Source organism: Hippocampus bargibanti, linkage group LG12 (assembly GCF_051943395.1).
Source record: "Hippocampus bargibanti isolate YZ-2025 linkage group LG12, ASM5194339v1, whole genome shotgun sequence".
Taxonomy (NCBI): domain Eukaryota; kingdom Metazoa; phylum Chordata; class Actinopteri; order Syngnathiformes; family Syngnathidae; genus Hippocampus; species Hippocampus bargibanti.
Genome location: NC_142745.1, coordinates 14,709,747 through 14,722,497, shown reverse-complemented (window position 1 = coordinate 14,722,497; position 12,751 = coordinate 14,709,747). Strand labels below are relative to the sequence as shown.

The following is a 12,751-nucleotide window of genomic DNA, read 5'->3' as shown; positions in this document are numbered from 1 at the left end:
AAATTGTAAGTATAATTTAATATTTTTTTTATTTAAAAAAATCGAAAAGTGTATTTATTATACTCTGGTGCGACTTATACACCGGAAATAATGGTATATTTTTAACGATAAGCAATCTTCCTTCTTTAAAACTTTTATGTTCCTGAGTAGTTTTAAAGGACAACCGACACCATTTTTTGTTTCTTACTTGACATCAGAAAAACATTTTATAGCATCTAAAATACCCAAAACACGCAGGGTGATATTTTTCGTCAAAGGCAAAACACCAATAAAAATGACTTAAAGTTGTCCAAAACTACCACTAATGAGCTCAAAACTAGAGAGATTTAGACAGTCCAGCCCCAAGTTCGTGACGTCTCATCAGGATGCTCCTTCACAAACTGCCTTGCTCCAGAATCAAAACTATGGCTTAAGAGAGTCCAGATTCTGAAAAAGAACCTTTCTTGTTACTCATCCAGTTATTTAGAATTTAATCCCGGGGTCAAGAAAAGCATTCGTGTTCAATTCAAAGAAAAAGCTGACTGTCGGAATAATACTGTAACGTCCGATGCTTGTGTTGTGCATGTCACGCTGAGAGGCATTACAATACGTACCAGGTTTGACTGTCATCGAAGTGTCCTTTCGGCTACATACAAAGAGCTCGGTCCACGTTCTGAAGAATGTAATCATCTTTGGCTTGGAAGAGCTCTATTTTACTTATATATGTTCAACAAAATAATTTACGAGCTCGATGATCAGCCTCGAGAGGAGTTATCCATCACTAATTCCGGTTAGCTCCTCGTTGTCATCTGGCTCTGGTCCGTTGGAAATGGCTGGTTTGTCCGCTGGGAATTTGTGTAAACTTACACCTTCATTATGCGTGTTATCGCAATTGGCTGCCACACAACAATTCACCACTGCGTTATTCATATAGTTTCCCTTCTTATTTCGTGATCAACACAGTGTTTTTAGGCGAAAAAAAGTACCCAAAATGCATTGTGTATCGCTTTCACACGGTCATGGGCGTTCCCTCAGCGACGTCACTCCGGCATTGTCATCAACTCGAAAACAAGACTTCATGAATATTCGGCATGAGTTTTAAAACATTAAATATAGCAATGGTGGAATCTTTGTACTATGCTGTCAGTAGAAGTCATTTGAAGTGATTTTACAAATTGGGGACGCAACTTGTCCATAGGTGTCCTTTAATGCAATATTTTGGCATTCAAATTTTCAGAAATAATAGATTATTTTGAGACACTAAATACAAAAAAACAAGCAAAAAATGTCACATTTCCATTTATAATCATTGTGCCAAAAACGGAAAATGATTGTGAAATCGGGAGAAAAATTCCGCTTGGCGAAGTAATTTCAAGAGATTACAGAAATGAAACACATTTCGATATATCCCAGCACCGCACATTACTTATGTATATACGTTATGCTCTTACAGGTTGAAATGGAGTCAGCGGCTGCTTTTGGGTGCGCTTTATATTGCGGAAAATAAAGTATTACGATTCACAAGTTAACGGACTTGCTTTTTAAAATCAATCCACAGATCCCGAGTCGCAACGGAAACGCACGGTACAAAACGTCCTCGACCTCCGGCAGAATCTTGAAGACACCATGTTGAGTCTACGGGGATCTCAGCACAGCCACAGGTGAGCATAACGGCAACAAAATGAAATTCACTTCGTTAATATTAATGAAACAACCTCAAAAGTTGGCAACAACAGACAAAACGCTTTTTCTTCTGGGTCCCTGCCAAGAATGTTAGTGTTACAGACTCTTGTAGTTTAATGTAGTCTGGGTGCTCCTCGAAAGTGGCCCTGAATCTTCACCCCAGTCACCTAATCATATCATGGGCAGAGACATTCTGTGTAGCTGGGCGGTTATTTTCAAAATTAGCTCCACTGTTTTCTTAAAAAAAAGTCATCGGTGGTTTAATTTCATACCATTCAGACGTACCGTCTGTGTAGAATCTCAGTCGTCCGGGACAGGTCCATCAAGGAAAATGTTTCTTCAGCCGTCATCTGTACTTCTTTGAAGGTGGTGGATGTTTCGCTCCAAATCCGAACAGCTTCGTCTGTGAACTAAAGTTGTGCTGGTAACCCTGGCTCTATATCTCTAATGGACAGATGTGGTTTGAGGTTTAATTTAAACCATGCTTACAACAGACTTTTTAGGCAGATACCACAGAGGCTTAGTCCTGCTAATGAGGTGAAACCAGAGCCAGGGATAGAACAATAAGTTCAACTGCTCCGCCAACCTTAGAGCAGGGTCCTATCAGAGCAGGAGTCCGGCACAGGTACCTATCAGATTAGAGGTCTGGCACAGCCACCTCTGTCCATTTGGGATAAAGGGTCAGGGTTGCCAGGACAACTTTAGTTCGCTGACGAAGCTCTTCGGAAGAGGGGCGAAACGTCCGACACCCTCAAAGAAGTACAGATGACGGCTCAAGAAACATTTTCCTCCATTCAGACTGTACATGAAGAATCACTTAAAAAGTAATATTCCAATAACACAGTATGTCCCCTTTAAATCTTTAATTCTGACGATGTAAAATTGATGTCTAACTCTCTTTCCAAACTGGAGCAGGTCAGTTCAATTCCTCTCCCGATAAATTATCCAACAAGGACGTCTAAAATTAGTCCGATGGTCGTCATCGTCGTAGTGTTTATTGAGGTAACTCAGTGCCTATTGTTATGTCATGAGTACTTTTCAACCTCTTGACCCATTTGCAAGAAAACTTTACAGAGAAAGTGGCATAATAGCGTTCTAGGCGTATTGAGTTGAACGTATGAAATCAAACGCCCCAAAACTGAAATGGAAGCATACCTAATGCAGTGTCCTCTGGCATATTTGTCCTCAGCTGCGCGGACAGCATCAACATGGGCTACGATAGCGATGACACCAATGCTCGCAGTATGTCCAGCCTGTCCAATCGTTCCTCGCCGCTATCTTGGCGCCACGGGCAAGCCAGCCCTCGCCTCCAGGCGGGCGACGCCCCATCTTCCGCGGCGGCGGGTTACCAGGGTTCCAAGACCCTCTCCCAGTACGTCGCCCAAACTATGCCGGCTCGTTGCTCAGGCAGGATGAGCAGGACGTCACGTGTGGATCTTGTGGATGACGGAGACCTCAAGTCCAGCTACTTGAGCGATAGTGATCTTTTGGGGAAGAACCTCCCGGACGATGACGACAACCTCACTAATGGGTAAGTAGCATGTATGTGTAGGATGTTCTGATTCCATGGCAACAAATGTCATTGTTTCTCCACCATGAGAAACAAGGACGTTCTGATCTCATTTCAAATTGTCGCACTCTTATATTGCCTGTCAACCACCATCCAATGGTGAGGTCAATATGCCAATCTGTCTTGTAATGTTGCCCGGTAGGCAACTGGTGAGTACTTTGACCTAACAGTGCAGAGGTACAGGGTTCGATTTCAACTCCGCCCTTCCTGTGTGGGTTTTCTTCGGGTATTTTGTCATTCCAAAAGCATTCCTTGCACGTTAATGGAACATTCGAAATTGTCCCTTGGCGTGAATGTGAGTGCGGATGGTTTTTTGTCTATGTGTGCCCTGAAATTGGCTGGCAACCTGTTCAGGATGTATATACAGACTGCTTGAAAACAGTTGGCATAGGCTCCAGCAAGTAAAATCTATTAGCAAATGGATGGATGAATGTATCATTCAGATTTTGACAGAGTAGGTAGCAGGTCATATCAAGAGAATCATATCCTCAATGCTCTGTTTTTGCAGTCATTCAACAACATTGACATACATGACAGTGTCTTTTTGCAAATATCGAACAATTCTGCTCTGTTCAATATGGTTGAAAGGGTTTCTTCAGCCGTCATCTGTACTTCTTTGAAGGTGTCGGTCGTTTCGCTTCTCATCCAAGAGGCTTCGTCAGCAAACTAAAATTTTCATGTTAGCTTTGGCCCTCTATATACAACCCTACTGTCCAGAGTTGGCGTTGCCAGACCTCTGCTATGATAGGTCCCTGCTCTAAGGTTGGGGGGAGCAGAGGACTATTCCCTGAGGCTACACCGATTACCCCTATTATCCTGACTGATTATGGTCTATGACTGGCCTGATTGCCCCATTTACACAGGTATCACCTCATCAGCATAACAAAGCCTATGTGGCCTATATGGTAACGATCTAAGAAGTGTGTTGTAAGCACGATACAAATTGAACCTCAATATGTTCCATCACTAATCTTGAAAATCAAAATAGTCCTTTGTGCTCACAATGGAAGTTACTTTTTTTAAACCACCGTGGAAGCAATCTGAAAAGCCCACCAGGCTTTCCCTTCTTTGTGCAACACGACCAGAATAGCTCTGTTGGGGTAATACCAGTCATTTTTTGATACCTTTGGATGTCAAGAACGGTTGACAGGAGAGGATGCAGATCAACAGCAACAGTCTGAGAGGGGATGAGAAAGAAAATCAGGACAGTCTTCCGGTTAACAGATTTTTTTTTATCATTGCTGGGCATGCTGATGGGATTTGAGCTCAGCTTCTTTAGCGTTTGGAAAGGGATGATTTACTGGAAAGTGTATTAAGGAAAGACATGAAGACGGTTTTTATATGGCAGGAAAGTGGAAAATTTAACAAATGCATCAATGTAGAATTTGTATTTTGTAAAAAATGTCATACCACTGGAGACGGTCTTGTTTTATAACTTTTGTTCATATGATTTCAGTATGGTCCCACGTGAAAAGGATTTGACAAAAGATCATCAATAATAAGATGGATAATAATAATAATCACCGCATTTTTGCCCACAACGTGACAAGAAAATATCAGTCTCAGCTGGTATAAGGCAACTCTTGTTTGGGAAATAGTAGGGTGTAAAGACACCAAAATAGTGGCTGCTATTTTTACTTTTCACCTCTGTAATTTGCAAGAACTTCTTGTCCGTCCTTGGGTTTCTATTTATTTTCTGAATTTTGAATCTGCTTAACTCCTCGCACTGGAAATTCCATGCTACATTCACAGTCCTACTATACACACGCACACAGGCAGTCATTGAGTACCGTCGGGCACCGGCTCTTGAAAATAGATCAGGCTGCTCCAATGTAACCATGACAACACTCACTAAAATCATCACGAAAACGCCTCAATCCCACTTGTGATTAGTTTTGTGATTACCCTTTAAAAATCTCAATAATAATGATCTCAGTCATCATCTAAGCAAATGTGATCACAATGTTGAACGGCTTTGAATTATCTTTGAGTGGCATCTAGGTAATATTGACAGAACAAAGCTGAGCGGGAATACAACAAGCTCGATAATGTGTATAATGGATATTGATCAATCACGCTGCACAGGCATGTGGACTGTACACTGCGACTTTGGCATTACTCATGTCATAGAATACGTAATGACCCTTTTACAGCATATTTCATCCAGCTATATTAGCATCTATCAATGTATGTGGAACTGTTGCGGCTTGGAATTGAAGCAGATTTATGTGGAACAGGATGTGAGATAATCTCTTTTCGTCAATGGATGCTACAGCTGCGTGTTTGCTTTCAACATTTAGCTTGTAGTCGACGTGCACATTGCACCATGATGTCCCTGATCCACTGGTGGAAAGACGCTTTGATCCTCTCCTCTTTCATCTAGAACTGCTTCATGTCATCACAAAGAGGGTACAGCAAGTCCTGAAGAATGAATGTCTCTCTGTGTCTTTGTTTTGTCATATTGTCTCTATGCTGTCATATTATTTGTTATTTAGTTTTTTTTTTGTTATTTTGACTTCAAGACGGCGCCGCGAGAGTGGCTGCCTTTCCAACAGCTCATGTATTTTGTTTTTCTACTTTCATTCCTTTCATTACTTTGCTGCTGTGAAATGTAAATTTCTCCACTGTGAGACTAATAAAGGCATATCCAATCCAATACTATACTGCACCATATAAGATCACGGTCTTACAATATTGCATCATCACATACCGTGCCACACTTACATATCAAATATATCACAATGTAAATAATAATGATAAAAATAATAAAGGTAAATCCAGTCCAGTGTATATTGAGTATCATCATCATCATCATTGCCATCAGCCTACCCACTTTCGAGGTCTTGCACACTGCAAGAATCGAACCTACTGGACCCTCCACACCCTGCCCACCACCATTTCCAGCGACTCCCATCAGGCAGACGCTACCAAATCCAGCAGACATTTAAACAGCTTCTTCCCCCGTCGCCATTAACTTTCTAAACAGTAACCCAAATAGAACTGTATAGTGCAGTGGTTCTTAATCTTTTTGGAGGCACCGAACCCCACCCGTTTCATATGCTTATTCACTGAACCCTTCTTCCAATGACTGTGCCTACTAACTGAAGACAAGACTGAGGGGTGGACGTCTGTGGCGGAGGATCCACCGAAACCCTGAGACCGACTCACCGAACCCCTGGGGTTCGATTTAACCCAGGTTAAGAACCACTGGTATAGTGACTCTTTGCAATTTTTTTATGATGATACTAGTGCAGCGTGTTCTGGCGGAGACAAATTCCTTGTCTGTTCAACATACTTGGCTAAAATGATTCTGATTCTGATAGGCAGTATTAGGAAGTCATTATCTTTGTATTGCGAATGGATACCATCCTATGTGAACTTTGAACAATGGTCTTGCCTGGCCGACGTTAACTCTATAGCATCGTTGTGGTTCATATGAGCATTATGTGCTTCATATGCACTGTCACTAAAACAACCATGAAGCTATCCAACATGAATCTACAATGAAATACTGAGGAAGGTTCCATAGGACATGCAGAAGTCTGCACAGTGTCTCCTGTTTGTACTATACGTTAAGTACACTGCAGCATCGAGGCAGCATGCAGCGAACACAAAGCAGACTTGTGCGGCAAGCAGCAGACACCAACAAGGCTCTGTATGTGCTGCCATGGCAACCATCTTCCACTGACCCACTGATGGAGCTGCCTTGTGTGTCACTGTGATAATTGCTGAATCGTGTGGGTATCTGTGTTGTGCGCACACACGTGTGGTCTCAGTGTAAGGCGATACAGAGTGATGTTTAGTCAATGTCTTTCATTTTCAGCCCAGGGTACTAGTACAAGCAGTGGCGGTCTGTCAAGGCCTGTAAATCCTTCCCTGCTGGCTTAGAAATAATAATAATCTGATTAAATAATTCCAAATTGTCTTTTAGCTTTGTTTCATTACTTTTCCCCTATTGCGCTGCTTCCAGATGTGTGTTTTGGTATTTAAGCATTTAACCAATCACATGCAGCTAATATCTCAAGCATAATTTTGTCCTTCCTTCTTTTTTAAGCTATTTCTTCTTGCTTAAAGACACTGCTTTAAGATGCTTCCCGAGCAATGTCATCTCCATGGCAACCGAGATAAGGTTTGGCTGGGGCTGAGTACACGCTCTCTCAACACTTTGGCACGTATCGTATGACACCCCGAACGGCCTCTCTGGTGGAAACTAAATGCGTACCAAGGAAAGATTCTGGATTTAATGAAGGGTTTTGCTGCAGTCATTTCATCCCCGGATTTATGGTCCCTGCAGTCTGCACTCAATTTCCCTTTTCCTGGCTCGGGTCAGAACTTTTTTTAGAATCTCTTGACTGTTGAAGCTTCATGTGCTGGTGACCTCGATTGTGTCCATGCTGTGATGACACGTAAGGGTTTGTCATCATTTTGTTCAAGATCATTTATAAGTACAGTGATACCTGAGTTTACGAACTTAATTGGTTCCCAGAAGGTGTGTGTAAATCAAAAAGTGTGTATTCCAAACATTAATTTCCCATAGGAAACCATTCAAATGAGAATAATCCATTCCCAGGTATATACGTTTTTTTTCCTTTCGAAAAGATGGCTACTTGCGTTTTGTAAAAAAGACCGACATTATTAAGGTCCAAAGTTTTTTTAAGTGTAGTCAGTCATTGTGAAAGTTTTGGTCGACTGCATTTTCAACAGTGGTTAATTTTTTTCATTTCCATTTGACATCATCCCCACTAAAGTCAAAACGACTGTTATGAATTTACCACGTGAACACGCCAAACACAATGTAAATGCAACACATTTGATATGCTGTCATTTATCAATGGCTAAACCCATTTGTACATACAAATGGACTATTTTTTTTTCAAATATTGTCCAGATAATTCCCATTACGTCCTTATGTTCCAATCCTGTCTAATTTGACCAATTTGTAGGATTCCAGGTCCGGCTAGTAAAGAAAAGTTGAATCGAGAGCTGATACTAATAAGTAATCGTGAGAGATATTCGGTCGGACACTGTGAACAAAGGCCACACACACTGAACACAGGAAGATTGTTTTTTTACTGCCGGCAGGGGACGTAGCCGTTCACGACCGACGCCCAACTTTGCCAAGCTATTTATTGAGAGTATATGCAAATTTAATTGAGACATTAGTACAACATAGTCTTCTTCATTTTAATACCACGCCCCTGGACGTCCCAAGCACCAACAACTATAAAACAACAGAACATAGACATTTTAATTGGCTGTCCCTTCCCAGAACCGATAGTTTTGTCACCTGGCTAATGACCTCTTGATGTAAAGGAGTTTCCCAAGTCCTAAATTAGTCCATATGAAGGAGTTGACCAAGTATGAGGCCAGATCACCTACAGGAAGATGACAGGTTAACAGTCTGTGTCGATTCACCTCAGATTGACCCCAGGTTTCTCTGTGCTTCCATTGTGGGCTTTGTGTTCGGCGGCTAACTAACCTTGAAACTTTTAAATATGATAATTTCTATTCTGTCTATTCTCTATCAGTAATCAAGGATGGAAAATGATAACATTAAGATATTCAGATGGTCAAATCAGTCTAGTGTTATTTGTTATGCCCTATAGAAGGGGTCGGGAACATTTTTGACTAAGAGAGCCATAAAAGTATATTTTATGTATCATTTTACTTATGGTTTTATTATGTGCTTTGTTTTATTGTTTTTATTGTAAAGTGTCCTTGGGTGTTTTGAAAGGCGCTTGAAATAAAATGTATTATTATTATTATAAAAGTAAAATATTTAGAAATGTTTTTCAGTGAGAGCCCCGCGCACGCGTGCGCGCACACACACACGGGCGTGCGCGCACATGCAAACGCGCCCGCGCACACACGCAAACACGCACGCAAACAGCGGCCACTTTTCAACAAAATATCAATGTATTATTTAAAATAACTTTGTGATAGTACTCAAACGATCGGAAGGAAATTCAACTTGCCAGTCCATAGGTGAAGTTACTGCTACCTAGCCTGCACACGGCTCATAAGCTTCCACACTTGCTATCTGCAATATACTTCTTGCTGAAGTATGTTGATGCTAACGTTAACATGGGGCTGGTTAAAATGTCACTGACATTCGACTGTTTCATCGATGGTATTGTTTCATTGCAAATTAGAATCAAAACATTTTCTCTCCTCAAAGGCTAATGCTCCGGTGCATTCAAGCTGAAGTGCACTCGTTGGGCTCATTTGACGACCAGTGTCATCCAATCAAAATTGCGCTTTCCGCCAACTGCAGCCCAACGGGAAATGAACGGCGAAAAAAATGAGAATATGTATTTAGTTTTATTGGCGAGCCTTAAATCACTTCCAGTAATGCTGGTCAAACAAAAGCAAAAATGGAAGGAAAAAAAAGCAAATTCGAGGAGCAGTCGACAAATATATCTTTTTTCGCCGGTTGCTAGCTAGCGTGATATAAAGCAGCCTTTCAACTTTTTGTATGTTCAAATTGGATCAGCAAGTGTATTCGACTCCAGAGATACAATGCAAAATTCATATATATATAATTCATATTGCATTTAGCAAGCTGGGGTCTAACTATGTTTGCACACAATAGCATGCTAGCTTTTAAACGTGTCTCAGTAAATATAGTGTAAGGCCAGCTTTGAAAATCCCAAATATGTGTTGACAGCCTTACCTAATCATGTTGCTCTACTGTTGCATTTCAGTAATTGACCATTTGTACCACTATTAAAGAAAATAAAAATGGGTAAGTACCACTGTGCTAGCATCGGCAGCCGCCAGAGTACACAAAAATCAAAGTAAGGTTCTCAGAATCATTTACATCTGCACCGTGATACAGTAAACGAAGTAGCTAAAATCAACCGATAATGTAAATGAACAGAGGAGCTGTCTATTCTCCAGTGGACTTCTATCCTTTCTGATTAAAAAATGCTGAAGCAGCTAAAACATGTAGATTGCTCAAGTAATTATCCGTCGACAGGTGAAGATGTTTTATTTAGACTATTGAGTCGTCCGATGGCAAGACCACCTTTTTCATCCAAATCAATTTCATGATTTAAAAAAATAATTCTGTTACATCACAATTAAAACGCAATGCCGCGCATGAATTTTTTTAGTCATTACTACTTTTATCACTTTCAATTGATTTCAGTTTGCGCTGTGATATATTTTCTTTGTTTCACGAAAGGATTCCAATAAAGCTGGCTAAGTGCGCATTGTTTTCTGTTTATGTTTCACTTTCATCAGTCAACTGAGCTTTAAAGGGTTGATTTCCGGTTCTCTTAAGTGTCTGAATGGCTCTTCTTTATATTATATTCAGGGAGTGTACAAGAAATGCATTTTGATATATTGCAACAACCCATATTTACAAGTGTCCAGTATTTTTTTCCTTTTTTTTCACATGTGATCATTGAGAATTGTGAAGCCTGACAGCAGTCGTTAGGAACGAGCGGCGGTACCTCTCCTTCTTGCAACGCGGGTGTAATAGTCTCTGGACACGCTTTTGAAGTGTGAGTATAGTCTCTGTGGGAATTTGACCACATCACACCAGTAATTCGTATTGAGGGGAAGGTCGTATTGCCCTCCTCTTGAGCCGCTGCTCTCCTCTCTTGTTGCACTTGTACCAGAAGTGAGACCCTAAAGCAGGGGTCGGGAACCTTTTTGACTAAGAGAGACATAAAAGTAAAATATGTAGAAATGTTTTTCAGCGACAGCCACACGCACGCGCGCGCACATACAAACGCTCGCGTGCGCGCGCGCACATACACGCGCACGTGCGGCCACTTTTCAACAAAATATCAGAATGTATAATTTAAAATAACTTTGTGATAGTACTCACCGTTAACATGGATGGTTTTCCGTTCCTCGTGTTTGGTAAAAATCCAGGAAAACGATCAGAATGAAATTCAATTTGCCAGTCCAGAGGCGAAGTTACTGCTAGCTAGCCTGCACACGGCTCATAAGCTTCCACACTTGCTGTCTTCAATCTACTTCTCGCAGAAGTATGTCGATGCTAACGTTAACATGGGGCTTGTTAAAATGTCACTGACATTCGACTGTTTCATCGATGGTATTGTTTCATTGCAAATTAGAATCAGAACATTTTCTCTCCTCTAATGCTCCGGTGCATTCACGCTGAAGTGCACTAGTTGGGCTCATTTAAAGGGCCGTTTACCTGTTTCAACATGACGGCCACTATCATCCAATTAACAGGGCGCTTTCGGCCATTCTAGGTCAGCGTCATCCAATCAAAATTGCGCTTTCCGCCAACTGCAGCCCCAACGGGAAATGAACGGCAAAAAACGACAATATGTATTATAATATGTAATATTTATCGGCGAGCCATATGCAATCATCAAAAGAGCCATAGGTTCCCGACCCCTGCCCTAGAGGTGTCGTATATGTAACGTGAAGAGTTTTAACAATACTGTTGTCACAGGCTACATATCCACAAAGTTGTGTTGAAAGACATCTGGGGGCAACGTGCCGTTCCCTCAGCGGAGGGTCAGCAAATAAATGACTCAAGAAAAAGGACTAGAAGAAAAAAACCACCCACGTTGCTCCGTCAGCTATTTAAATCACTCACTCTGCTTCGAGGGAGATTAAATAAAAGTGAGACCGTATGCTGGCTCAGGACTTTAGTTCATCCTATAATGCTTCATGCTTTGACTCCTTTTTTTGCCAAGTCTTCTTTCTCATGCTGACATGGCACCATTGAGGCATTGACCGAAAAGGCCACATTCATCAGGGTGGGGTTAAAAACATGAAACATCGTCATTTAAATGTGGACGAGCCAGATTGTCTCGAGAAATTGGGCAAGAGTGGAAGGGACTTTTTGGTCTCAAGTTGTATTTTCAACCACTGTCTTGGTAACACTGCAAATGTCTGTTGTTGTATCGATATTTATCAGCATGAATTTCATTTCTTTCTCTGTGACGTGGGAGATTCAGGGAAAACACATGCTGTCTCCTGCTTGATTCGTAATTCAATTTAGGATTTAGAACCAAAGATCAGGAAAAGGCAACTGAAATCCCGCAGCGCCAGCGGGACGGCATAGGACCACACACTATTTCACACATATATTTCCGGTTTGACAATATGATTTTTAATGTACGTTAAAAAAAGATCAAACAGCCACCCGGACCCAACAACACATTGTGTGAAACAAATAATAAATTTCAAAATAACAACACATTATTATTTATTTTCCAGCTCAGTTCTGTTGCATTAAAATTGACATTTAAGGATCGCACAAAATGGCTGCAGAAGAACCCAGCATGAAGTGCAAAAACACACAATAATAATGTCATTAAAATTCTAATGTTATTGAAATCCTTGAATCATTTTAAAATACAGTGATACCCCAGCTCACGAACTTAATTGGTACCTAGAAAGTGTGTTTAGGGTGAAATGTTCATCTGCTAAACATTTATTTTCCATAAGAAACCATTAAAATGAGAATAATCCCTTCCCAGGTCCCCATAAAACAATTTTCTACTAAATAAGCCTCAAAACTACACA

General features: G+C 41.0%; 1 protein-coding gene across 10 annotated transcripts in view; it reads left to right on the top strand.

The window, feature by feature from the left end:
- Positions 1–12,751, top strand: part of LOC148890621 (neuron navigator 1-like) — a 63,097-nt gene that overhangs the window by 19,373 nt on the left and 30,973 nt on the right. For all 10 annotated transcript variants that reach the window (XR_016116621.1, XM_089010187.1, XM_089010185.1 and 7 more), the window contains 2 exons: positions 1,538–1,640; positions 2,852–3,193. Coding sequence is in view for 9 of the 10 variants with exons in the window: in XM_089010187.1 (XP_088866313.1) it covers positions 1,538–1,640; positions 2,852–3,193 (445 nt within the window). In the remaining variant the exon portion in view is untranslated. The remainder of the gene's footprint in view (positions 1–1,537; positions 1,641–2,851; positions 3,194–12,751) is intronic.